At 51.5% G+C, this 26,431-nt stretch overlaps 2 protein-coding genes across 3 annotated transcripts in view; both read left to right on the top strand.

The window, feature by feature from the left end:
• CFP (complement factor properdin) overlaps positions 1–17,107 on the top strand; it is a 261,228-nt gene extending 244,121 nt beyond the window's left edge. The window contains exon 12 of the mRNA XM_061551838.1: positions 17,076–17,107. The gene's annotated coding sequence lies outside the window, so the exon portion shown is untranslated. The remainder of the gene's footprint in view (positions 1–17,075) is intronic.
• On the top strand, positions 1,871–24,944 carry KBTBD12 (kelch repeat and BTB domain containing 12). 2 transcript variants are annotated; one of them, XM_061551835.1, is made up of 9 exons: positions 1,871–1,929; positions 3,849–4,242; positions 6,103–6,309; positions 7,698–7,889; positions 9,242–9,636; positions 10,032–10,329; positions 11,375–11,525; positions 18,826–19,023; positions 23,690–24,944. In XM_061551835.1, the coding sequence occupies exons 2-9, from the start codon at positions 3,895–3,897 to the stop codon at positions 23,860–23,862; spliced, it is 1,962 nt and encodes a 653-aa protein (XP_061407819.1). In that variant the 5' UTR covers positions 1,871–1,929; positions 3,849–3,894; the 3' UTR covers positions 23,863–24,944. The 2 variants fall into 2 exon arrangements, with proteins under 2 accessions (XP_061407819.1, XP_061407820.1); XM_061551836.1 differs by lacking the exons at positions 1,871–1,929; positions 3,849–4,242 and adding an exon at positions 4,278–4,604.
• Positions 24,945–26,431: the final 1,487 nt, after the last annotated feature.

Here is a 26,431-nt window from a genome sequence, read left to right as displayed (position 1 = left end):
AGCTGAGACCGTAAATTCCCGACACCTGCTCACACAATATAATCATGGATGGCTGAAACCTGCAGCATTCAAACCCCGCATCTAAGCGGGGTTTGAAGCTCTATTGGACGCATGCATGGTGAGTGAAAGAATCGACTTTAATTTATGAATCGATGCTACATCCTTAAAACTATGGCAACCATCCAGAGCAGAGGTGGATCTTGAAACGTCCCAAGGACGGTCCAGAATTGTCAAGCCTTTTAAATTAGGTCCTTTACATTATCACTAAAAAACAAATTCACGTATTTTTAACGTACCAATTTTCGTGGTCTCAATGGGTAGCGATTGCTCCCACCATCCGTACTCCTGGTGTATCCGCGCGATCCAGATGTTAACTACCTCGCCTGGGTTTGATCCCGACACTGACGATGCCTGCTGTATATTTGGAGTTTGCGTGTCTCTATCTTCATCATCATCACGGTGGCTAGGAGATGTTAACTACCTCGCCTGGTGTACAGGAGGTCGTGGGTTCTAACTCCACTCTGACACTACCTGCTGTATATTGGGAGTTTGCGTGTCTCTCTCTCTCTTATCATCATCACGGTGGCTAGGAGATGTTAACTACCTCGCCTGGCATACAGGTGGTCGTGGGTTCGATCCCGACGCTGACGATCCCTGCTGTATATTTGGAGTTTGCGTGTCTCTCTCTCTCATCATCATCACGGTGGCTAGGAGATGTTAACTACCTCGCCCGGCATACAGGTGGTCGTGGGTTCGATCCCGACGCTGACGATGCCTGCAGTATATATGGAGTTTGCGTGTCTCTCGATCCCTACGTGCATTTTTCTCCGGATCATCTGGTTCTCCCCTCCACATTTAGAAATATGCATTTAGAGTATTTGCTTCTTTCATTGGGCTATCATTTGCTTCCAAGTCGTTTCTGAAAACAAGTGGGCTTTTCCTGATAAAATAAACAAAATATATAGGTTAGATATTTGAGTTTATCCGCCACTGACTTAGGATCTATAGTGATTGTTTTCAGGGGCTGGCTGAGTGGCTGGGTAGGGCTGGCGTTATACTGCACGTGTGATGTATGCGACGCTGTATATCCGCTGGTATGTTGTATTAGAGGGCACCGTGCCGTTACAATGTATGCTGATGGTTTTCCCCACAATGCATTAGCAGCAGCTATCCGCGATGTTGCAGGAGGTTTGCTATGCACAGAAGTAGTTGTCGTATTTCGCGTGATGTTCTGTAGACCTGTCTAGAGACCGCTACGCCGATTGCAACGAATGCACGATATGCGTGTAGTTTATTGGCGAATGGGGTTACATTCATGACAACATTTGACCTTTGATCCGATAATCTGGCCAGTCTAGCCTGAGAGGCGCTGCTTAATTATCAGCTCAATAACCAGGTGCATGATGATGAGACCCCAATTAAAATATAAAAAAAATTATACGACTTATAGGTCGATGCCATTGGGAAGGTGAGTGTGGGGTGCGGCAGATCGTCTAAACCGGTCGTGGGCCTCCCCTAGGTCTACTCAGCCTAACATGAGCACCTAGTGCCGTGTGTAAACATCGCCACTAGGGAGACAAAGGCGGCCGGGCGTGGTGTTGGCCACCCAACCCCCTCGTGTGCCGTGCCGGCCTTCATAGGTGACGGCACTTACCCCAGCATTCTGTAAAGACTTACACGGGGCGAATCTCACTGTGTACCCGGTGTTGGTCAACGCAACAGCAATGCAAACGCGAAAGCAGATGCCACGCGCCCTGTAGTGAGCCTCATGCCAACCTCGCTGATCTGACACCCGGGGGGTGGTGTGGGGTGGGTGGTCTGCGTGTGTGTGTGTGCCCGGTTGTTTTTTTTTAAATTTCCTCGCGCGAGAACGAAAACGTCCGACGAACGGAGGCAGCAACACCGCTGCGGCCCGGAGAGACGGGGGAGGTAAGAGGCCCTGGGTGGGTGCAGCCGTGCCATGCGCCGCTTCATGATCCACAGTGTCGATGTTGTTATTCTGTCCTCTTTTGGTTCTTTCGGGAAAGTCACGCGGGTAGAAATAAAATAAAATAAACCACGACGGTTCGACCGCAACACAAGCAATCGTCATCGGGAAAAAAAATCTACGCAAGAAAAAAACGACGTGACTTTACCCAAAGAACCAATGAGAATGGATTCCTGCAGTCACGAAAGCTTCAAATCTAGACTGTTATCCTGTCCTCAAGGTACGGAAGTCGGGAGATTCGTACTGACGGCGGTGGTGGTTGTGGTGATGTGTATTCTGTGCGCCACGGGGGGTAGGGGGGAGAGACAAAGGCGGCCGGGCGTGGTGCTGGCCACCCACCCCCCTTCGCATGCCGTTCCGGCCTTCATAGGTGCTGCTCGCTCACAGCACTTGCCCCGAAAGTCTGTCAAGGCTACACCGGGGGATCTTTGTTTTTGTGCATTGCTGCTTGCCTGAATGTTACACGCTGCCACGCTGCTTGTCGGATCACAGTTGTTTACGGGCTGTTGTCATTGTGCCCTTGAGCAACTTTCACGCGGTGGATGATGATGATTCTTATACTGATTTCAATGTTTTAAAAGTGTTTTGAGTTAGAGCGTTCCGAACCATTTCCGAGCCAGCAAAATCGTAACCGGCGTTGTTCTGAATAAAAAACAATCCCTGCCACGCCGTGTGTACGGAGTCACAGACAGAAGAGTGTTCATGATTTTTCATTTGCGTGCCTACTTTCCTTACCAGGTGGGGTAACGAACAGATGATTATGTTCATCGATGTAATTCGATCGCCGTTTTGTAATGCGTTGCTTTTTTTAAAAGTTGAAGTTGCTGTGTGTGTGTGTGGCCTACATGAAGGCTAGCTGTCTCTGGATGATCTCGTGATGGTTGAATGTTACAGCAAGCTGCCCCAGTGCCTGTAGAATCTATTTTTAGCATTGGCTGTGGCGTATCGCATTACCCAACCCGAGTATAGCCGTCCAGTCACCTACTCACCCCTCCCCTCTACTCTCCTACACGGAGAACTTCAAGCTCTGCCAAGTGGCCACATTCAACTGCTCTGGCCGCGTGAGAGTCACATGCGTTTCCAAAATTGTTTGAAAGCATCTTCTTGGTTCTTTCGGTAAAGTCACGTCGAATGGAAATAATAAAATAATAAAATAAAACATAATAAAATAATTCTCACGACTTTTCGGCCACAACGCGAGAGAATTATTTTATTATGTTTTATTTTATTATTTTATAATGTTTTATTTTATTATTTTATTATTTCCATTCTACGTGACTTTGCCGAAAGAACCAAGCCGATGAATCCCTGCAGTCACGAAAGCTTCAAATTGTTTGAAAGCAGTTTAATAATAATTCTACTACTACATGAAATTTTGTATTTACCCAGGAAGCCACACCGAGTCCAAGCACTCTTTTTCAGGGGAGTCCTGCATCGTTTGTTTTTATGTTCACATTAAAAAAAATGTATTAGTCGATTAAGAGTGAGTTTATATGCATGTGAGAGGAAACCGGAGCACCCGGAGAAACCCGCACGTGTGCGAGGGGGTAACACTCTATCCCAGATAGAGAGAAGTCCACATTTGCTGCTGTTACATCGATTCCTGGCACGTCGATGCCCAACGTGAAGGGAGTTCCGTAACATCTGCGTGGTGATCCATTCTCAAATGAGCAAAGCGACGCGAGCCCACGGTGAAAATTCCACATTACTGTGGCAGGCGTGAGTCTACCCATAGCAAAACCGCTGTTGACATCGGACAAAGTAGTACTTAATAAGTGTTTTTTCTTCGGGTTAGATCACGCAAATATAAATGCGTCGTTAAACCCTCCACCACCCGACCCCGCGTCCCCACCCCAACCAGCCGGAGCGCAGTGCTTCCTTCTCGCCATCAACTCCAAGGTTTTGCCATGGCCCAGTCGGGGCTGCATCGCGAGCCCTTGCCGGAGGCGCCGCGGCCGGAGGCGAGCGACGGATGCCGCTCCAAGCACAGCCAGTTCCTGCTCGAGCAGCTTTCGCGGCTGAGGGACACGCGCGAGCTCACCGACGTGGATCTGCTGGCGGGGGCAGCCTCCTTCCCGTGCCACCGCGCCGTGCTGGCCGCCTTCAGCCCCTACTTCCGCGCCATGTTCACCTGCGGACTGGCAGAATGCGAGCGCCGCGAGGTGCGGCTCCACGACCTGGCGCCCGACAGCCTCGCCGTGCTGCTCGACTACATGTACACGGCGCGTCTGCGCCTCTGCAACGCCAACGTGCAGGCGAGTAGCACGCGCCTTGCCCCCCCCCCACCACCACCCCCCCACTGGCCGTTTGCCGTGCCGAGCCGGTACCGAGCCGTCTGTGGGGCCAAGCAGGGCCAGGGGGCAGGGTGGCAAGAGAGGCGTTCGACCGCGTGTGACACCGGTCGGCGGTCGGTGCGCCGTCTCTAGCGACGTTCGTTCCGCGTGGCGTCGTCGTCGTCGTATGCGGGTCGGCCCGGCTCGGCTCTTGCAGTGGAAAAACGGCGTCGGTGCTGTCCGACCCGCACTGACAGCGCGGTGAAGTACGGTCGAACAATAACACCCCGACGACCCGCACGGTTCGGAGGGAGGCCCTCAACCCAGCAGCAGATTGGCGAAAGGTGCTGTACATGCCCTGGTCGCAACCACGATTCATTTTGATGCCAATCCACTCGGATTAAAGCTTTGCCCCAGCCATGCCACATCCCAGGAGAATCCGGCCCCGAGTCTTCTAAAACGCCGGCGAGCCGTGAGCGAGCGATGAGAGTCTCGGCGAAGCCTTCTCCCGATTTGTCGTTCGGAATTAGAATCGTTATTCAGGCCGGTGGAATCCCATGAGCTATTATGAATACGCTTTGGTTCTGTCGGTAAAGTCGCGTAGGTAGAAGACGGTCGCTTGTTGTTGCGATCGAAACGTCGTGATCTACTACTTTTTTCTATTTCGATTTAAAGCTTTCGTGACTGCAGGGATTCATCTTCTTGGTTCTTTCAGTAAAGTCACGTAGAAGGGAAGTAATAAAATAATAAAAATAAAACACAATAAAATAATTCTCACGACGTTTCGGCTACAACGCAAGCAGCCGTCTTCACGTGACTTTACCGACAGAACCAAAGAGTATGGATTCCTGCAGTCACGAAAGCTTAAAATCAAGCTATTATGATTTCTTTTTATCACAGATGTTCAGTTCATCGGGAGGCTGAAACAGTCGTGGCCTGACGTTGAAACTCGGATGGGACATTTCGTCACGGGAGGGTGGGGGGCACAAATGAACCACAATGACTCTCTGATCTCGTCAAGCAGCATAAGCCATCACGCGAACTCCGGTTGTCATCCTCGCAGCAGCAGCGGCAGCAGCGGCAGCTTTTGGATGACCATCGAACAAATTCGGTCGCAGCATCGCGCGCTGTCACACGCGCTTCTGTGGCCGTCTGGAACGCTCTTCCTTCCGAAATTAGGATTCCACTGGAGCTATGCACTTGTATATCTCGATCAAAAACTCGTTTCTTTCGAAACTGCTTTGTGTGTTTAGTTGTCCTTCCCCTGCACCTCCGATGAGCACGGTTGGTTACGTACGGTGCGAAAGAAGTTCAACACCATACACAGCGGACAAACAATGCCCCGTGATACATCAAGTGGCATACCACGTAAAACGTATTTATTTTGAAGCCTAAATAGAGTTCCTTCAGAGTAGGGAGAGCTTTGTAAGGGAGACAGACCTGGGGACACAAGTTCTGCATGGCACAAGAGGGGCTAGGTGGCCAGCACCACGCCCGGCCGCCTTTGTCTCTCCCACTGTCGATGTTTGCACACCGCACCAGGTACTCATTTGTGACTGAGTCAACCTAGGGAGAGGCCCAGGACCGGTCCAGATAATCGTCACTGGGCGTTGGCCGTGAGCATGAATCGAACTCGGGCGGATGAGTTCGGAGCGCAGCGCGCCTACCGCTCTCCAAGTTCAACAAAGACAAAGATCCCCCGTGTAGCCGTTGGAGGCAAGTGCTGTTAGCGAGCAGCACCTATGAAGGCCGGCACGTTCGACCCACACAGGCACACGCGCGCACTCTTGCGATACGTGCGTTCGTACCGGGGGGGGATGGGGTGGTTGTGTGGGAGCGCAGGGCGTGGCGACAGGCGCGTTCCTGCTGCAGATGGACGGCGTCTTCGCCGCCTGCTCCCGCCACATGCTCGACAACATGGAGGCGTCCAACTGCGTGGGCCTGCACGCGTTCGCGCGCCAGATCGGGGCCGAGCAGCTGGCGGACGCGGCGCACGACTTCCTGCGCCGACACTTCGCCGAGGTCTGCCTGCACGACGAGATCCTCGAGGTACGCGAGCGAGCGCGCGCGTGCCCACGTGTTTGTGCGTGCGCACGTGTTTGCGCGTGCGCGCGTGCGAGCGCGTGCGTGCGTCCGTGCGTGCGTGTGCGTTCGCATGTGTTTGTGCGTGCGCGCGTGCGTGCCGTTGGTTCCACCTCCTCCCATTTGATGGGTCAGATCGCGCAAATATGAACTGGAATAGGTGGCGCGCGCACGCACGCACGTGTGTGTGTTGAACTTCTTTCGCACCGTACGTAGCCAACCGGACTAATCGCAGGTGCGGAGGGGGGGGGGAGAGCAGCCTCAGCCATGGCGAGATGCGCACTGGACGCGTCGCGTCCCAGGCGTGGACACATTTTGGCCCGGCGAATATGAATGTGTCGTCAAAGCCGCCACCACCACCCGACGCGGCCGATCAGTGAGGTTGAGTCACGTGAACACAACGCGCCAGGTTCGTGACCACGCGAGCACGGTGACGTTTCGCCGCTCGTTGCCTCTGTGCGGGTCACCGAAGACGACCGCTTTCGCGTGCTTCAGTGGGAGTTGGTTCCAGCAAAGGGGAGCGAGTAGGGAGGAGGAGTGAGATAAGGTGGGGGGGGGGGGGGCAGACCCATGTCTACATATGGGCCTCTTAGGTCGTCCTCCTCGCTTCAATTCACATTGCTCAGCGACTCTCCCCCTCTTTGGGGTCCGTCCATAAATGACGTCACGCGATTTTGGACGATTTTCGACCCCCCTCCCCCCTCCTCGTCACACGGCGTCACAAAAAGTCAGACCCCCCCCCTTCAATATGACTGTCACAAAGCTCTGCCCACCCCTCCCCTAAAAAATAAAACATGCTTCAAATCGCTTTAAACTATTGTCATTGTAGTGCGTATTTAATGTGGCGCTGCACTCTGATGTTGTAGGAGAAAACATTTATTAAAAAGTCTATTTAATCAAGTAGAACGTTTCGATTTAAAGCTTTCGTGACTGCAGGGATTCATCTTCTTGATTCTTTCGGTAAAGTCACGTAGAAGGGAAATAATAAAATAATAAAAATAAAACATTATAAAATAATTCTCACGACGTTTCGGCCACAACGCAAGTAGCCGTCCTCAGGTGGAGAACAGGTCTGTCGAGGAGACAGAGTCTGAACGAAACGTCGTGAGAATTATTTTATTATGTTTTATTTGTATTATTTTAATATTTCCATTCTACGTGACTTTACCGAAAGAACCAAGAACAAGTAGAACGTGTTGTCTATATTCATTTAAAGCAGCGCATTTCGACGTGACGTCACATTTCTCAAACCCCCCCCCCCCCCTCGTCACACATCGTCACAAATGTCTGACCCCCCCCCCCTCTAGGTGCGTGACGTCATTTATGGACGGCCCCTGTCCCCGTGTTGCCCGCAGGTCAGCGCCGATCAGCTGGAGGCGCTGATCTCGTCGGACGAGCTGAACGTGACCCGCGAGGACCCCGTGCTGGACGTGGTGCTGCGCTGGGCGCGCTGGGACCGCCGGGCGCGCGCCCCGCACCTGGCGGGGCTGCTCGCGCGCGTGCGGCTCACACTCGTCAGCGCGGACTGCCTCAGCGAGAGCCTCAAGGTGACGACGATGATGACGTCGTCCCCGGGTGACGTCGATGATGATGATGATGATGTTGACGATGATGAAGACGATGATGATGATGATGATGTTGACGATGATGATGACGATGATGATGATGACGATGATGACGACGATGATGATGACGACGATGATGATGATGATGACGCCGATGATGATGATGACGCCGATGATGATGATGATGACGATGATGACGATGATGACGACGACGATGATGACGATGATGATGATGACGATGATGAAGACGATGATGATGACGATGATAACGATGATGACGACGACGATGATGAAGACGATGATGACGACGATGATGATGACGATGAGGAAGACGATGATGATGACGATTAAGACAATGATAATGACGATGCTTATGACGACGATGATAATGACGATGATAACGACGATGATGAAGACGATGATGATGACGATTAAGACAATGATAATGACGATGCTTATGACGACGATGCTGACGACGATGATAATGACGATGATAACGACGATGATGAAGACGATGATGATGACGATTAAGACGATAATGACGATGATGATGACGATGATGATGACGATTAAGACGATGATAACGACGATGATGACCATGGAAGTGCCATTGCGGCCGATGTTTCAACGACCGTACATCCGTGCAGACACGACAATTGGCACTGGCATGCCAGACGATTGTGACACATTCAGGCCATGATGCACTACGGCAAGGTGCGGGCAGTCGTTGCTGTAAACTGGCCTCTATGCCCGAGTTCTGTCCGTCTACCCTGCAGACTCTGCGTCTTACAAATGTGAATTATAATTATTATTGCTTATCAATGAGAGATCTACAGACCGGGTAAGTGAAGCTGGTTGCTGAGATGAATCTTATTAAAGTGGCTCATCGGGAGGCACGAGGCCAACTTTGGTGGGGATGCGTCGAGCGGCGTTCGGCGGATACGTGCTGTCCATCAGCAGCAGCAGCATTTGTTTAAACAAGCAGGCAATCTCTGAACTGGTTTAAAACTCTTGTGTGTCTCGTCAGCAAAAGTCAGGTCTTGTTAAACCACCCCTGCTGCTGGGCTACCAGACGGAGCCTAATAAAGTGTGCCTACATGCGACAAACCCGCGCTCACGAAATACCCCCTGAAAGCTCAGCTCCTCATCGTCACGAGCACGCGTGTGTTACGGTGTTTTACAGACAAATACCGTAAGTGCGACGAATTTTCAACACTTTCGTGCATAATTATTCCCCCACCCCCCACGATGTTTAGTTCCTACTTGATGTATTATTTTGTTAGTTGCACTCGGCCCTTGTCGCAAATGGAACTCTCTTTGGGACGTGTGCCCAGAGGAGCACGGTGCTCGTGAGCGACGCCGCTTGCAGCCACATGCTGGCCGTGGCGCTGGAGTCGGTCGACTCGAGCCGAGCCTCCCTCGCCGTGGTGACCCCCGGCGCCGGCCTCCGCTACGGCATGGAGACATCGGACGTGATCGTGTGCGCGGGCACCGACGCGCGCGGCGTGCGCTCGCGACGCCCGGGCTACGCCGACGCGTGCTTCTGCTACGCGCCGGCGCTGCGCCGCACGTGCTACGTGGTCTGCCCGCGTCAGGGGGAGGCACTGGCCGCCGTGCGGGCCGGCGTCGTCACGGCCGACAACGACATCATCCTCGCCGGGGAGGCCGGCTTCACCAAGGCTGCGCGCCGCGGGAGGGGAGCGCCTCCCGCCGGGGTCGAGTTCGTGAGGTGAGGGTTTGGACGAGTGGGCTGGGACGGTGGTGGTGGTGTGGGGTTGTGTGGTGATGGAGGGTGGGTGGGTGGGCAGTAGGGGGCACAGCTGGTGCATCTGCCAGTCATCTCAGTCAGTCAACCCACGGCACCACCTGGTTCTGTCCCATGACCTCTTGTCAGCTGAGCCTTCGACACTTCACGTCGCCTCAAAGTGCACCTGGCCTGGCACAGGCGCCGCGGGGACATCACCATCACCTAGTGGCGGGTGGCGGCTGTTGCTATTGGGTGGACAGGAAGCGAGGGATGAGTTCGGCGGGGGAGACGATTGAGCACGGATGGAGGGACTCGTGACGGGTCCACACCGAGCAGCTGCGAGACACGACGGCCGCGCGTGCCCGTGGCTGCGACAGGTACCGTGCGTCGAGCTGGGAGCACGTGTGCTCGGCGCCGTACCGCGAGCTGTACGCGCTGGCGGCGGCACGTGGCCACCTCTACCTGCTGGGCGGCCAGGTGCAGGAGAAGCAGCGCTACCTCGTCACCAACGCAGCAGAAAGGCTGCCCCTCCCTTCGTCGGGAGGAGGTGACGGAGGAGGAGGAGGGATGACGCAGCAGTGGCGCAGTGTTTCTCCGCTGCCTGTCATGTTGGCCTCACACGTGGCCCTGACGGTCGGCAGTTACATCTACGTGATGGGAGGATGGATACCGCAGGTATAACAGCAACATCGGTGTCAATTCACTCATTTATACGGGACCCCACGAACCACCCCCCCCCCTCTGAGGCTTTCAGGGGTTGGGCCAAACATTCTCAAGCAAGGCCGTGACGATGAAATTCACGAGTTTCAGAAAGAGTTTTCCTCGATAAATAATAATATTACTGGATTATTCCTTAAAATGATGGTGAGGTCAAGCAAGGGCTTGGAGGCACAGGTACGCGGGGTTGTAGGGACAAGGGGGGAATGAAGACACAAAGACACCGGAGTGGTGTGCACTAACAGATCATCTCCGGGAAATATCGGGAGGATTAATTAATGCCATTATTGTGGTGGTGACACAGACTTTTAACGCAGAGGAGATAATGTGCCGAAATGCGATTCCGTCGAGCGTCATTAACTCCACCGAAATTCATTATTTCTCGTGTGAGAGAGAGAATTTGAAAAAAACCCACCCCCTAATTAGGTACGCAGAGTTGTCCGTGAAACATTTTTTTTCGCGGAAGTTTGCGAGTTCACATTGTGGCCGAGCGTTAACTCAGGGGTGGGCTGAGTGACACACGAGGATGCCCGCTCTGGCAGTGTCAACGTGGAATTTCCACCAAGGAGGTCAACAGGGTCGTGCCCCCGACCCCCACCCCCACGCCCCTCGTTTGTCGCCACCCAGAGAGTCGGCGACGCCCAGACACCACACGGCAGAGGTCGCAACCGGGTACCCGATACCCGTACCCTACCCGATACCCGGCCGGGTACGGGTACGGGTAGCCGTTTGCGACCCTGGTGCGGCCGGGTACGGGTACGGGTAGGCCGTGAGTCACTGGTGAGTAACCGTTTGTCACTCATTTCGGGTAGGGTATGGGTACGGGTAGGGAACGGGTACCCGTACCCGGCCGGGTACGGGTACCCATTTGCGACCCTGGTGCGGCCGGGTACGGGTAAGGAATCAAAGCCCGTTCGCGCCCTCTGCCACACGGTGGGACCCATGGGGGGGGGGGGGGGGGGTGGTGGGGGTGGTGGCGTTTGTTTGAATCTCTCTCCCGCAGCTGGAGCGCCCGGACGAGGAGCTGGAGCGGCTGAGCAACCGCGCCTTCCGCTACGACTCGGAGCGCGACCGCTGGCAGGAGCTGGCGTCAATGCGCTTCTCACGCTACCGCTTCGGCTGCGCCGCCCTCAACGGCGAAATCTACGTCGTGGGTAAGTGCCGCGCCGGCGAAGGCGAAGGTCACCCCCCCCCCCTCCCTCCTCTCCTCCTCCTGCCCCGTGTGACCTTGTCACGGGCTGTGGGGGCAAGTGCCCTTAGCGAGCTTGTGCCCAATGAAGACCGCCGCAGCGTGCGGTCAACAGCGTGCCCGGCCACCTTTGTCTCCCCCAGCGGTGATTTTTACGCACCGCACTGGGGGTACTCACTTTAGGCTGAGTCGACCGAGGGGAGGCCCAGGGCCGTTTCGGAATATCGTCAGTGGTGGTTGGCCGTGAGCGGGGAATCTAACCCACGTCGCCGGGTTCGTCGTGCGACGCGCTAACCGTTGCACCACCGCTCCCCGCAGTGCGTGTGCAGTATTGCACACGCACGTACGCATGCACAAAGATTCCCCGTGCAGCACTGTTTTGTCGAATTAGGTGAAAACCCCAAGTAAAAATGTGATCGTTGTTGGACATTGTTCACCGTGGCTGAGACCATGAACTTGCTACGCTCACATAATTAAGTTAATCGCAGGTGGCAGGCAGCCTGGATTCGAACGCGGTTGCATCTTGCGGCTGATTAGTTACATTTATTTTACATGTGCAGTATATCTCTGCGAAACGATGTGGCATTGAAAAAAGCCCCTTTAAATGATATACATACAATCACATTTCAGAATACGGTTGATTCTCGGGCGGATGAAACTCGCATTCGAGCCCAGGATCTCAGTGGTTTCGGCCCAATAGATCTTGACCTCCCTGAGCCACCAGGCCACAATTAATTTAACATTTCATCTGCCGAGTCCTGATCGGTTTATATGACCATCCCATGGTTTCAAACGCTTGGGATGCCCAGCCCTTGGGTGTCCCTAATACCCCAGTGGCGTTCGTCCTGCAATTCCAGTCTCGTATCGCCTCTCCTAGTGTTTAAATTCCCATCAAAGGAAGACTCCGCTTATGCCATCCCCCTCCCCCCCCCCCCCCCTCCTCCAAGCCTAAGCTTCAACGGCGCAATTAAATGCACCTCCCAACACCGCTGGATATAACAGTGGGAAAATCGCTGCTAAACCGACCGGAAAATCATTTGCATTTTTTTTTGCTAAATAGCCAACTTCTGAGAGTGAAATTCCGATATGATGCATTGGCGTGCCGCTTTTCCCCCTGACAGTTGGACACTGATGAATGGGGGTGACTCGGAGCCTCCGTTCCGCGGCGGCGATGCGCAGCCGGAAATAATTTGCGCGGCATGCGGTGTAAGCTCGGCGGGCGGGCGTGCGCGCGTGTACGTTGTGCTCGCGCGCACGTTTCAGCGCGCGGTGCACGCGGGACATTTGCCAGGGCGAAAGGGAGCTAAACCGCACACAAACGGTGCGGTAAGCTCGCACGCAACGGCGGACGCAGCATGGGGAATCCTGCGAAGCGACCCACTCGGCAAACAGCCGCGAGTTCGTTCGCGATGAGCTCTTGGGTCGTTTTGTTAATTTGTGTGTGTTTAAAAAAAAAAGTTATTCAAGGGTGTTCAGCTAAAGCTGGAAAAAAATCAGTTTAGTAAGACGTCATTCGCCTATGCGGGGTGATTATCGGGGCAGGTTTTTGGGTGCGATTGACATTTCGGCTGTCCACGGTTGACCCCCAAGGTGCCGTAAGTTTCAAGCGACACGCGAAAACGACACACGTGAAGAACAACAAACACTTGCAAAAACGCATTTCGAATGAACCGCACCGTTGTCGTGAAACCGCGTTTTTCGGGCCCGCACCACGATTATACTGCCACGCGGATGCGTGCCATACGTGCACCTGCACGAACTCGGATTCGTCTACTCTGTTCCAAACTTTCCTTGCAAGTCGTGCCCGGTCGCACGAAAATTGCCAACGAAGCTCATCGGCAGGCGTGTCGTCAACGACAAGTTGGTTCGCGGTTGCAGGCGATCAGGCGCAGACCGGCGCTTGAAGATTCTAGATTTGAAGCTTTCGTGACTGCAATGATTCATATTCCTAGGTTTTTACTCTCACTTGATACAGCTATCGTGCTGTGACGGTTCCACCTGAAGACGGAAGCTTGTGTTGCCTCCAAAACGTCATGATTTTTATTTTACTTTTATTAATGTTATTTTTTTTACCTACGTGACTTTACCGAAAAAAACCTAAGAATACGGCGCTTGACGCTTCTGCCGGGTTGTCGTTAACTCGAGGTGATGGTTGCTGCCGTTAGAACTCCGTAGGAACCCCCCCCCCCCTCTTTCAAAGCGCGAGAGCGGCATCCGAGTCGGGGGAGGGGTGCACGACTGAATTCATTAACCGCCGCGCGCTCTATTTCTGTCGGCGCAACGACTCCACGCGTTTCGCTGCGCGATACAAAGTCAAACAAGAGGAGCGCTTTGATTGCAGGAGCCTGCGGGCGTGTTTGTGTGTGCGTGTGTGTTTGTGCGTGTGTGTTCGTGTGCGTGTGCATGCGTGTGCTTTCGTGTTTGTGTGCGTGTGTGCGTGTGTGTGTGCGTGTGTGAGTGCGCGTGTGTGCGTGTGTGTGTGAGTGCGTGTGTGTGAGTGCGCGTGTGTGCGTGCGTGCGCGTGTGTGTGCGTGTGTGTGCGCGTGTGTGCGTGCGTGTGTGCGTGCGCGTGTGTGTGTGCGTGTGCGTGCGTGTGTGTGCGTGTGCGTGCGTGTGTGTGCGTGTGTGTGTGTGCGTGTGTGTGTGCGCGTGTGTGTGCGCGTGTGTGCGTGCCGCGTGATTGGAGCGCCGCGCCGTCGTTAACCCTGCATCTGCGTTAACATTCGACCAGTGGTTGTGGCTCATGTAATATTTCATCGATCGGTCGAAGCTACGTGATCGTTCAAACGTGGTAGCAGACCTGGAATTCAATGCGCAACGAATTCTCACAAGCAGTGGCCGGTAAAAATGAAACATAACTCCCCCCCCCCCCCACCCTTTTAAGTAGGCGACTCATCCATGATAATTTCGCTACGGCAGCAGATGGAGCACTCCGTCACTCGGCAAACCAGCGGCCCACATGTCATCGTGCACAGCTCAATCCACTGCTGGTCGAACGCCTCCGCACGGCACTGTGGTTCTTTCGCCACATTTCACCTTGCTGGCCAGCGTGGGTCGTTGAGGGGGTGGGGGGAGAGGGATGGGTTCAGACATCACTCACCGTTCGATGCCTTCGCGTGAAGGACACTGGCGGTTGAGCCGCGTCTCCGCGTTTGTCGCTGCACTCGCTTCGCCGTGACGCTGCGCCACACACAAGACGTTGCCGCAGACACCCACCACCTCCCCGGTGGCCCCTTGCAGCGCTACCGCTGAGCCGCTGTTGTGACACCGCCGCATGGGGCAGCGTGGTCGGCGAGCAACGAAATGCGTTTTGAACTTCTTTCGCGCCGTACGTAGCCGACCGTGCTGATCGGAGGTGCAGGGCAAGGACAGCAAACTGAATGCTGAAAGCAGTTCTAAAGAAGTGGGTTTTCAATCTAATATCGGAGGGAAGAGCGTTCCAGACGGCCATAGAAGCGCACCTGAAAGCGCCGCGCGATGCAGTGACCGCCGTCTTTGTCCGACGGTCACCCAAAAGCCGCCGCTGCGAGCATGACAACCGGAGTGTCGCGTGGTGATGGCTTATGCTCCTTGACGAAATCAGCGAGGGTATTGTGGTTCACTTGTGGCAAGCACTTTGTGCGTGATGAGTGCGACTTTCGAATGTATTTGTTCGGCAAACGGAAGCCATTGCTTCTCGGCGAGCACTGAACGGACTTGGTCGAATATTGCAGGGCCTCCCTGCCCCCCCCCCCTCCCCCCCATACTCTTTGTAGCCTGGGCCCACTGTGATCTGGTGCAGTTTCACCGCCTGCGCACTCATGACCCACACCACCACCGACCATCGCACGCAGAGGTCACGGCGAACGAGACCTTGGCGCTGAATCGGTGGCGGCATTTGCCGGCACCACGGGTTAACAGCCCTGCCGCAGCTCGTCATCAGCGCAGCTTGTGTGCCCGATTTTCTGACAAACGGGCGTTTGATGAGTGAGTGGCGTTTGTAAAAAAAAAAAACATGAAAACGCAGCAATGAAGCTTAGTACGCCCCCCCCTCTCCCCACCCCCCCCACCCCCCCCCCCAATTTACACCTCCCCCCCCCTCAACTCTCCGAGAGCTGCAAGAGAGGGGGTGGTGTGGGGGGGGGATGTGGGGGTGGTGGTGTTGGGAGGGTGGTGTGAGGGGGGTTGGTGTGGGGGGGGTGTAGAGGGGTTGGTGTGGGGGGGTAGTGTGGGGGGGTGGTGTAGGGGGGTAGTGTAGGGGGGTTGGTGTGCGGGGGGTGGTGTGAGGGGGTGGTGTGGGGGGGGGAGTGTGGGGGTGGTGTGGGGTGGGGGTGTGGGGGAGGTGGCGTGGGGGGTGGTGTGGGGGTGGTGGTGTGGGGGGGGGGTGTGTGGAGGGGGTGGTGTGAGGGGGTGGTGTGGGGGGAGAGCGGGGGGGGGTGGTGTGGGGGGGTGATGTGGGGTGGTGTGTGGGGGGGGATGGTGTGGGGTACCCCATGAAGATTAAAAGCATTCCACCACCCACGAACCGCCTCATCTCACAACCCCTGGCTCATAAATCACGGCAACACGTAAACACGTCAATTAGGGGCTTTTATACCGGCACAACACAAAGGGTTTGTGTTTGGTGTTCGCACGGCGCGTACACCCAGCGCTTCTAAGCGAACATTACGGCGGCAGACCGGTGGTAGCGCGGTGTAATATAACAACAAATATCGCGACAATTATTTGTTTTTCCGCGATTCGCACCCCCCCCCCCCCACTCGGGTCAGAAAATGTTGCGGGGTGGTGGTGGTGATTATGGTGGTGGTAATGATGGTGGTGATGGTGGTGGTGATGGTGATGATGGTGGTGGTGGTGGAGTCAAAATCAGTTCTCGTGATGTCGTAGGCGGTCGGAAGACGTTCCCACGAGCCGGCTGAACACGTGGGGTCACAGTCTGTCGCCGCTTGGCAGCACCCAGCCACGACCACGGTCGGCTGCTCCGTGTTCCAGAGGCAACATGTGACTCCTCGTGCCCTGCGAATTGATCGGACGGTGCCTCGATTCATTTCCGGAATAGCTCCTCGGCGGACGGTGGCATCAACAGATTAGAGACTCGGGGTGGTCTTCTTGGTTCTTTCGGTAAAGTCACGTAGAAGGGAAGTAATAAAAAATAAAAATAAAACAAAATTAAATAATTCTCACGACGTTTCGACCACAACGCAAGCAGCCGTGGCCGAAACGTGAGAATTATTTAATTTCGTTTTATTTTTATTATTATTTTTATTATTTTATAATTTCCCTTCTACGTGACTTTACCGAAAGAACCAAGAAGATGAATCCCTGCAGTCACGAAAGCTTTAAATCGAAACTCGGGGTGGTGTCACCACCGCCACAGTGCGAACGGGAAGGGAGCTGCTGAATCGAAGTGCAACTTGTGATGGGGCGTCTGTGTGCGGCTCACTTCACGGACGACAGCGACACCGTTAGACTGCTGCATGAGGACCGCTGTAAATTTCGATTTAAAGCTTTCGTGACTGCAGGGATTCATATTCTTGGATCTTTCGGTAAAGTCACGTAGAAGGGAAGGAACCAAGAATATGAATCCCTGCAGTCACGAAAGCTTTAAACTGATATTGTCCAGGTTGGTGACCCGGATAGATAAAAATAAAACAGATAAAAATAAAACACCTGAGGACGGCTGCTTGTATTGTGGCCGAAATCGTCGTGGGAATTTGTATTATGTTAGAATTTTTTTTATTTTATTATTTCCCTTCTACGTGACTTTACCGAAAGATCCAAGAATATGAGGACCGCTGTGTTATGCTGCACCGGTGGACCGCACATTCGTCCAAATGCCCACACTCCGCGGAGGTGAGGCAGTGCCGGACTAAGCGAGTGCGGGGCCTGCAGCATATTATGTTATAAAGGGGCACTAAATTAAAAAAAGTAAATATGAAAACACTAATTTTTAACTTGCATAGTAAAGTATCGTAGTTTTTCATTTGCTATATAGACGGGAAATGTGTTCGCAGGCCCTTATCCAGCAGTGGATTGCTAAAGGGGCTACACATGTACACCTTCTACCTCGGCTAATCGACATTAACCGAGTTAAATTTCGATTTAAAGCTTTCGTGGCTGCAGGGATTCATATACGTAGAAGGGAAATATTTCCCTTCTACGTATATGACTTTACCGAAAGAACCAAGAATATTAACTGATACTCTTAGGTCTTTTCGGTAAAGTCACGTAGGTAAAAATTTTTAATTAATTAAAGTAAAATAAAACAAATTAAAAAATTCACGACGTTTCGGAATCAACACAAGCCCCCGTCTTCAGGTGGAACCGTCACAGCCACGACAGCTGTATCAAGTAAATGATACATTAACCGAGTCAAATTTCGATTTAAAGCTTTCCTGACTGCAGAGATTCATTACTTGATACAGCTGTCGTGGCTGTGACGGTTCCACCTGACGACGGAGGCTTGTGTTGCTTCCGAAACGTCGTGAATTTTTTAATTTGTTTTATTTTACTTTTATTAATTTTAATATTTTACCTACTTGACTTTACCAAAAAAACCTAAGAATATGAGTACCTGGTGTGGTGCGGTAAACATTGCCACGAGGGAGACAAGGGCAGTCGGGCGTGGTGCTGGCCACCCAGAATCAGAATATATATTGATACTGGAGGAATCCGATGGGCTAGACATTTTTTTTTATCACAGCTGTCCATCATAGACAATCAAAACCACTTCTTCAAAGTGCCGTGCTGGCCTTCATAGGTACTGCTGCTCGCTAATTGCACTTGCCGCAAAAGTCTGTTAAGACTACACGGGGGGGGGGGGATCTTTGTCTTGTGTGGCATGGCCCCCCCCCCATACCCACCCCCCCTCCCCCTCAAGTCTAAACGAGAGTTCCTATGATCACTGTTTAATTGCTTTTATGGCTTTATTTTGGTGATTTTCGAAAAGTTTTTCTGTTTGGCCATGTTTGTTTGTTGTAGTACAGAGTTAGACTGATGGCCTTAATCTAAGTTGTCTTGTGGTTGTTGTTGTTTGACTTGCATCCCACTGGGATTTTTGCACACAGCGTTGGTGTACGGTGCTTTTTCTGCAATATGTTGCTGTCTTTTTTTGGATTTTCTGTTTGCACATAGTCACTTTAAGATGTTTTCTTGTTCATGTTTGTGTTTTCTGTTTGTTGCGGTTGCACCCGATTCAAGAGCCGAATGGCTCACAGGGCTATACCTAATAAACTAACTTGAACTTGAGAGTCTCTCTCTAATCGGGGGTTTTGCTCTGCACGCAGGCGGCATCGGCTGCAAGGGACCGGACCGTGGCCAGACGCGGCGCTGCCTCGACTCGCTCGAGATCTACAGCCCCGACGGAGACTTCTGGAGGGACGGACCCTCGCTGCCCTCCCCGCTCCTCTCGCTGCGCAGCAACGCCTCCAACGCCGTGGCCGTCAACGGACGCGTCTTCGTGTGCGGTGGATTCAACTCCCCCGGTGCGAGCCGATAGCCATAGAGGGGGGGCTGGGGCTCCCCCGTCGGGGTCGTTCCCCAGGGGTCCGGTTCACCACCTCGCAGTCTTAAATAACGCCACTAATGCACAAACAGCTAAATATCTCGATGTGAAGCCTTCGTGACTGCGGGAATCCATACTCTTTGGTTCTTTCGGTAAAGCCACGCAAGATAGAAAATTAATAGATCACGACGTTTCGATCGCAACACAAGCAACCGTCGTCAGGTGAGACAAACACGGCAGGAGAGCTGCTGACGTAGGAGCAAAAATCTCGTCCGGCTCGCGCTTAACGATGTGGTGTGGTTTGTGTATGGGGATGTTGGTACTCGCAGGAAAGTCAAGGGCATCCGCGCCCGCTGATGATCCCGCCGCTAAGGCAATCGCTGCTTCTAACAGTTCGGTGAAGTCAAGATAATTAGGTCTGCCGGTTAATCAAAAATATAATTAAGCTCTTTTTTCCCTTTGTTTAATCGGGACGCCCAAACTCAAAGGTCAGCGCACAAAGTGTTTACTTCTGCGGCGACAGCGGCGGCGGCGCGTGATCGATTGCTCTCACTCATCCCCCTGCTAAAACACGACTTTAAATCACCAGGCACAAAAGGGCTGCGTGGAACTTGAAGATAGTATCCAGGTCATGACAATGAGCCCCGGGGCTCGGTGGCTTCATTGACGGTCGTCCGGAGCAAGGCACAGCTGCCACGGAGGGCTTGCGGTTGTCACCGGAGTTGACCAGAAAATGTTGGAACAATCTTGGGGTAGGAAATGAATTTCTCACAATACCGGAATATGGGAGAACCATGGGCAAATGGATTGTCTTGAGCGGTGTGTTGTTATGCGACTGACAAAAAAACGGGGCTTTTGATGTCCCAGTAAGACGTACAGATTTCTCAGGACAATTTTTAAGTAAATTGTGTTGAACCCGGTGAGAACTTAAGAGAGACCAGGGCGGGCAGAGTGGTTTGCAAGAGTGAGCTGTGTCATCAAATTGACAAAAGCAGTGAACATAAAAATCTATATATATAGAATGTGGAAACCCATAATGGAGACCCAAGTTCTCCAGCGTGTTTAAACTAAAACTAAACATTCGGACGCTGTCTTTCCGACAGCTCTGTCTTCACCTGAGGACGACTGCTTGCGTTGTGGCCGAAACGTCGTGAGAATTTTATTATGTTTTATTTTTATTTTATTATGTTTTATTTGTATTATTTTATTATGTTTTATTTTTATTATTTTATTATTTCCCTTCTACGTGACTTTACCGAAAGAACCAAGAACATAAAACTAAACTTTTTTTTTTATTTCACCAGCTAAGGTCCACTAAGCTGTGTAGCTCATTTTCAGCCACAAATGACCGCTCAACGAAGTGGCTCATCACGTGGAAATGTATAGCAGCTGAATACTCTCAACGCATGTTTCTAAATGTGGAGAGGAAAAACCGGAGGACCCAGAGAAAAATCCACACGACCACGGGGAGAGAACACTGCAAACTCCAAATATACAACAGGCGTCAGGGTTGGGGTTGGGGTTAGGGATCGAACCCACGACCTCCTGTACACCAGGCGAGGAAGTTAACATCTCGCCACAGTGGCACCCAATGCATTTTTATGGGGGATGCCTCCCAATTCCTCGAGCTAAGAATGCACGGCAGGTCTGGTGAACACTTGAACAGGTTGGCCCAGGCAATCATCGAGTCTGCTTCCTTGCCCGTTCCAGCGCAGTGCGAGCTCGCCTCTCGCCTTGTGGCAGCTGCCTCCACTTGAGTGTCTCTGCCAAGTTGTGTTTCGCCTTACCCACACACGTGCACAGCCCTGTTGTCAATCCACCGGCTGCACGCTGGCCTGGGTGTTACTTGACCACACTTCACCACGTTGGTTCGTGCCGGTTGGTGAAGTGAGAAAGTGGAGTGGTGGTGGGTGGGCAGGTGGTGGGTGGTGGGTGGGGGTGGTGGTTGGCGGGTTTCTGAGTCGGTGGGTGTGTGGGTGGTGGGTGGTTGTGGGTGGTGGGTGGTGGTGGTGTGGGTGGTGGGGGTGGTGTGGGTGCTGGTGGGGGTGGTGGGTGGCGGGTGTGTGGGTCGGTGAGTGTGTGGGTGTGTGGTGGTGTGTGGTTATGGGTGGTTGTGGGTGGTGTGGGTGGTGGGTGGTGGTGGTGTGGGTGGTGGGTGGTGGGGGTGGTGTGGGTGGTGGTGTGGGTGGTGGGTGGGGGTGGTGGTGTGGGTGTGTGGGTGTGTGGGTGGGTAGGTGGGGTTGGGGGGGAGCCCAGGATCGGTTCAGATGTGACTCACCACTGATGTTAGCCGTGGCCGGGAATCAAACTCAGGTCATTGGGTTAATAGCGTAGCGCTCAAACCCCCGTTGCCACCACTCCTCTGCGTATTTAATTATTTAGCGGCACTACTCGTGCTACTAATTCCCCACGTGTGCCTCGTTCGGCACTGCGATGCGATTTCCCCATTTTTATATCCAGTTCCGTGCCGCGCTTGTTTCTGAACTTAAAACGAAACTATTTTATTTATTTTATTTTACCAGTTAAACCCATTGAGCTATATAGCTCTTTTTTTTCAGAAGCCACCCGACCACAAATGATAGCCCAACGTAGTGGCTTATCGTCGTGTGGACATCAAGGGCACGGCCACATGCTCGAAGCGCTTGACGTTGATTCGAAACGAGAAGGGGGAAAAAAATAAACGGAGGACCCCGGAGAAAAATCCACGGGACCACGGGGAGAGAGACACAGCAAACTCAAGAAACATATACAGCGGGCGTCATCGAACGCACAAACATCCTCTGTACCAGGCGAGGGAGTTAACATCTCAACCACCGCGGCGCCCCCGTGTATTTAATAATTTAACGGCATCCTGTGCGTGGCTCGTTTGGCATTGCAATTCCTCCACCCCCTCCCGCCACCACCACATTTTGTGATCCGCTTTTGTGGTGCGCTCGTTTCTAACTTGGTTCTCGCTCGGTGCAAACGACCGTCAGCATCAATCGGCTGTCGGCTCTCGAGAGAGAGGTCAAGGACGTGAGGATGGTCGTTGCATTTCGATACCGGGTCTTTATTTGTGAAATGTGCTAGAGCCCGATTCAGGATGAGTCTGTTGTTTTTTTGTTTACAAGAGAGATCTGGCTCATCATGAACGTGAGAACAGAGTCGTACAAATATACATAACACGTGGAAAAAAAGATGACGTTCTAATAATGGCAACATTGCAGCTAAAACATAAAACCCTAAACAGCTTAATCGATGAAGGGAAAACTCAATAAAGGTTAAATACATTTTGAAATGTCAATAATATATGGATTTATAATGACAGGCCAATTTTTAAAAGCACTTACATTTGCATGGTCCGTGATTTAAATTGCAAATTTATATTTTAAATGGACCGGGAGGGAACAGATTTGAAATGCAAGACGCAAGCAACACCGTCCCATGCACGAGCAGCATCGTGGCACAGGGAGGATATTATAAATGTCGTGTGATGACAATGGCAATCATCATGATAATGATGATGATAATGGAAATCATAATGATTGATGACAATCATAATTATTGATAATGATGATGACAATCACAATGATTGATAATGATGATGACAATCACAATGATTGATAATGATGATGACAATCACAATGATTGATAATGATGATGACAATCACAATGATTGATAATGATGATGGCAATGGCAATCATAATGATTGATTGTGATGATGACAATCACAATCATAATGATTTATAATGATGATGACAATGGCAATTATCATGATTGATTGTGATGATGACAATCACAATCACAATGATTGATAATGATGACAATGGCATTCATAATGATTGATTGTGATGATGACAATCACAATCATAATGATTGTTAATGATGATGACAATGGCAATTATCATGATTGATAATGATGATGATGATGGCAATCATAATGATTGATTGTGATGATGACAATCACAATCATAATGATTGTTAATGATGATGACAATGGCAATTATCATGATTGATAATGATGATGATGCCAATCATAATGATTGATTGTGATGATGACAATCACAATCATAATGATTGATAATGATGATGACAATCATAATGATTGAAAATGATGATGACAATGGCAATTATCATGATTGATGATGATGATATGATAATGACAATCATAATGATTGATAATGATGATGACAATGGCAATCATAATGATTGATTGTGATGATGACAATCACAATCATAATGATTGTTAATGATGATGACAATGGCAATTATCATGATTGATAATTATGATGATGATGACAATCATAATGATTGATTGTGATGATGACAATCACAATCATAATGATTGATAATGATGATGACAATCATAATGATTGATAATGATGATGACAATGGCAATTATCATGATTGATGATGATGATATGATAATGACAATCATAATGATTGATAATGATGATGACAATGGCAATTATCATGATTGATGATGATGATATGATATGATAATGACAATCATAATGATTAATAATGATGATATAACAATGACAATTATGACAATAAGCCACTTCGTCGAGCTAAAACAACGACCCAGGTGACAATGACGCCAACGACGACCGCGGCAACGGCTGCGATGACACCCGCGATGCATCGCAATGACTTTCCGCCGCAGACCGACACGAGGTCATCCAGAAGGACATCCTGGAGTTTGACCCCTGGGATGGCGGCTGCTGGACGGTGGTGGCGCGCGACGTCCTCATGCACAACGACTACGACGCGTGCCTGGTGGCGCGCCTCAACCTCCGTGACCTCATCCCCCCGCCCCCCGACCTCGTGGAAGCGTGACCTCCCCCCCCAACCAACTCACCTTCTGCGGGGAAATGAAGCCCCGCTAGTGTCGCTTACCGCCCACCGCTGCCCGCTACACTCCTGGGTGACGTGGAGACTTTGCGGGGAGAACATTGCCCGTCTGCTCGAGTAAAAGATTTGTCGCTTGGGCATTCATGGATCTCCCAGCTTATGGGATTTTCGCCGCGCTCAGTTTGGCGGTCTTGCACCAGACTTTTTTTAATTTCGCCGCGTGCTTCAGAGTGAGTGCCACTCGGCCAGTTCAGCTAACCTGGTGCCGTCCTCGGAAAAGTAATTTCCCACAATCCCCTGGGAAATTGGTGGCAGATTTATATATATGATGAAATATCAACAAAAATACTTCGTCGTTTCTACTGAGGGGAGCTCTCTCATTTCGTATTTTGAGACATTTGTAAAACGTTTCGAACCGCGATGTTGGTGCGCAGGCGTGCGGGAAGGGTTTTGTTGGTGCACGCCATGCTAATTCGGCACACATAAGCTTGGGTAAAGATCTCACCATTGAACGCTGCAGTGTGTGTTTGGGGCAAACGGATGTTTAGCCAGAATCATTATTAGGTAGATGCAGAGGCGTTACTACTAGGGGGGTGTGGGGGGGGGTGCGGACCGCACGGGGTGACACCATCAGAGGGGGTGACACCAAAATTACTGTCTATACAATTTTTGTGCAGTGTTTCAGTAGAAATGTTTCAGCAGGAATGTATTATTATTTTTATAAAAAAAATATCCCTGTAGTTAGTTATAACAAAAACATTTTTTAGTAAGCCCAGCTTACATGTACTGTATCGATATACCTACAAGGATTAAAACTCGATGCTAATTTACTTTTTGAACTTTCTAATGCGCTCCGCTCAGAGCTGTCATTGTTACCCAACTGCAGTGACGCTTCGAGTCACGTGGTCTCGTCTGCACGCGTCACAAGCACGCGCTGTTGTGTTCGTCGCTGCTCGTGTTTTTAAAGTCGCTGATTTTGTCAAATTTTCTGCTGTTTTAGCGACAATGTTGTGGTAATGAGTATTTGTGAACCTGTATCAAAAACTTTTTTTGAGAATGAAGTAGTAATTAAAGAAAATATTGTCAATTAAAGGTGTAATTTTAAATTTGCTTGTTGTTTACGTCACTACTATTGCTATTACGTTCAGTGATATACGGGAATTACGATTTGCGAGTAACGTTAGTACAAAAAACATTGCTAAGGGTTCTGTCTGGTGTGGTACGGGTGGAGGTCCATGAGGGGTGACACCATGAAATACCACACTGGTGACACCATCCCGTGAAGCCACTGGGTAGATGGATGTTTATATTCAACTTACGTGCACAATGCAATACTTGAAACAGGTGTGAAAATAACAAACACGCATATTGTGTTTGTTTTGTTTTAAAAGCTGGGCCATAAAGAGGAGGGGGTATTGAATGGGGGTAGGGGGGTATTGAATGGGGGTAGGGGGTATTGAATGGGGGTGGGGGTTATTGAATGGCGGTAGGGGGTATTGAATGGGGGTATAGGGTATTGAATGGGAGTAGGGGGTATTGAATGGGTGTCAGGGGTATTGAATGGGGGTAGGGGGGTATTGAATGGGGGTGGGGGTATTGAATGGGGGTAGGGGGGTATTGAATGGGGGTAGGGGGGGTATTGAATGGGGGTGATGGGTATTGAATGGGGGTAGGGGGTATTGAATGGGGGTAGGGGGGTTATTGAATGGGGGTAGGGGGTATTGAATGGGGGTAGGGGGGTATTGAATGGGGGTAGGGGGGTATTGAATGGGGGTAGGGGGGGTATTGAATGGGGGTAGGGGGTATTGAATGGGGGTAGGGGGGTATTGAATGGGGGTAGGGGGGGTATTGAATGGGGGTAGGGGGGTATTGAATGGGGTAGGGGGTATTGAATGGGGGTATTGAATGGGGGTAGGGGGGGTATTGAATGGGGGTAGGGGGTATTCAATGGGGGTAGGGGGGTATTGAATGGGGGTAGGGGGGGTATTGAATGGGGGTAGGGGGTATTGAATGGGGGTGGGGGTTATTGAATGGCGGTAGGGGGTATTGAATGGGGATATAGGGTATTGAATGGGAGTAGGGGGTATTGAATGGGTGTCAGGGGTATTGAATGGGGGTAGGGGGGTATTGAATGGGGGTGGGGGTATTGAATGGGGGTAGGGGGGTATTGAATGGGGGTAGGGGGGTATTGAATGGGGGTAGGGGGGGTATTGAATGGGGGTGATGGGTATTGAATGGGGGTAGGGGGTATTGAATGGGGGTAGGGGGTATTGAATGGGGGTAGGGGGGTATTGAATGGAGGTGATGGGTATTGAATGGGGGTAGGGGGGTATTGAATGGGGGTAGGGGGGGTATTAAATGGGGGTAGGGGGGTATTGAATGGGGGTAGGGGGGGTATTGAATGGGGGTGATGGGTATTGAATGGGGGTAGGGGGTATTGAATGGGGGTAGGGGGGGTATTGAATGGGGGTAGGGGGTATTGAATGGGGGTAGGGGGGTATTGAATGGGGGTGATGGGTATTGAATGGGGGTAGGGGGGTATTGAATGGGGGTA

The sequence above is a fragment of the Lethenteron reissneri genome, chromosome 15, assembly GCF_015708825.2.
Source record: "Lethenteron reissneri isolate LAM-NWPU_2019-01 chromosome 15, ASM1570882v1, whole genome shotgun sequence".
NCBI lineage: Eukaryota > Metazoa > Chordata > Hyperoartia > Petromyzontiformes > Petromyzontidae > Lethenteron > Lethenteron reissneri.
Note: the sequence above shows the minus strand (reverse complement) of the source record. Positions and strands in the feature narration are given on the sequence as shown.

What these genes read in the sequence shown, in the direction of transcription:
- KBTBD12 (XM_061551835.1), top strand. Translation starts at nt 3,895, where the DNA reads ATGGCCCAGTCGGGGCTGCATCGCGAGCCCTTGCCGGAGGCGCCGCGG. An exon ending in GCCGGGGTCGAGTTCGTGAG is followed by an intron (nt 9,637 to 10,031) that starts GTGAGGGTTTGG and finishes TGGCTGCGACAG; the next exon opens with GTACCGTGCGTCGAGCTGGG. An exon ending in TGGGAGGATGGATACCGCAG is followed by an intron (nt 10,330 to 11,374) that starts GTATAACAGCAA and finishes TCTCTCCCGCAG; the next exon opens with CTGGAGCGCCCGGACGAGGA.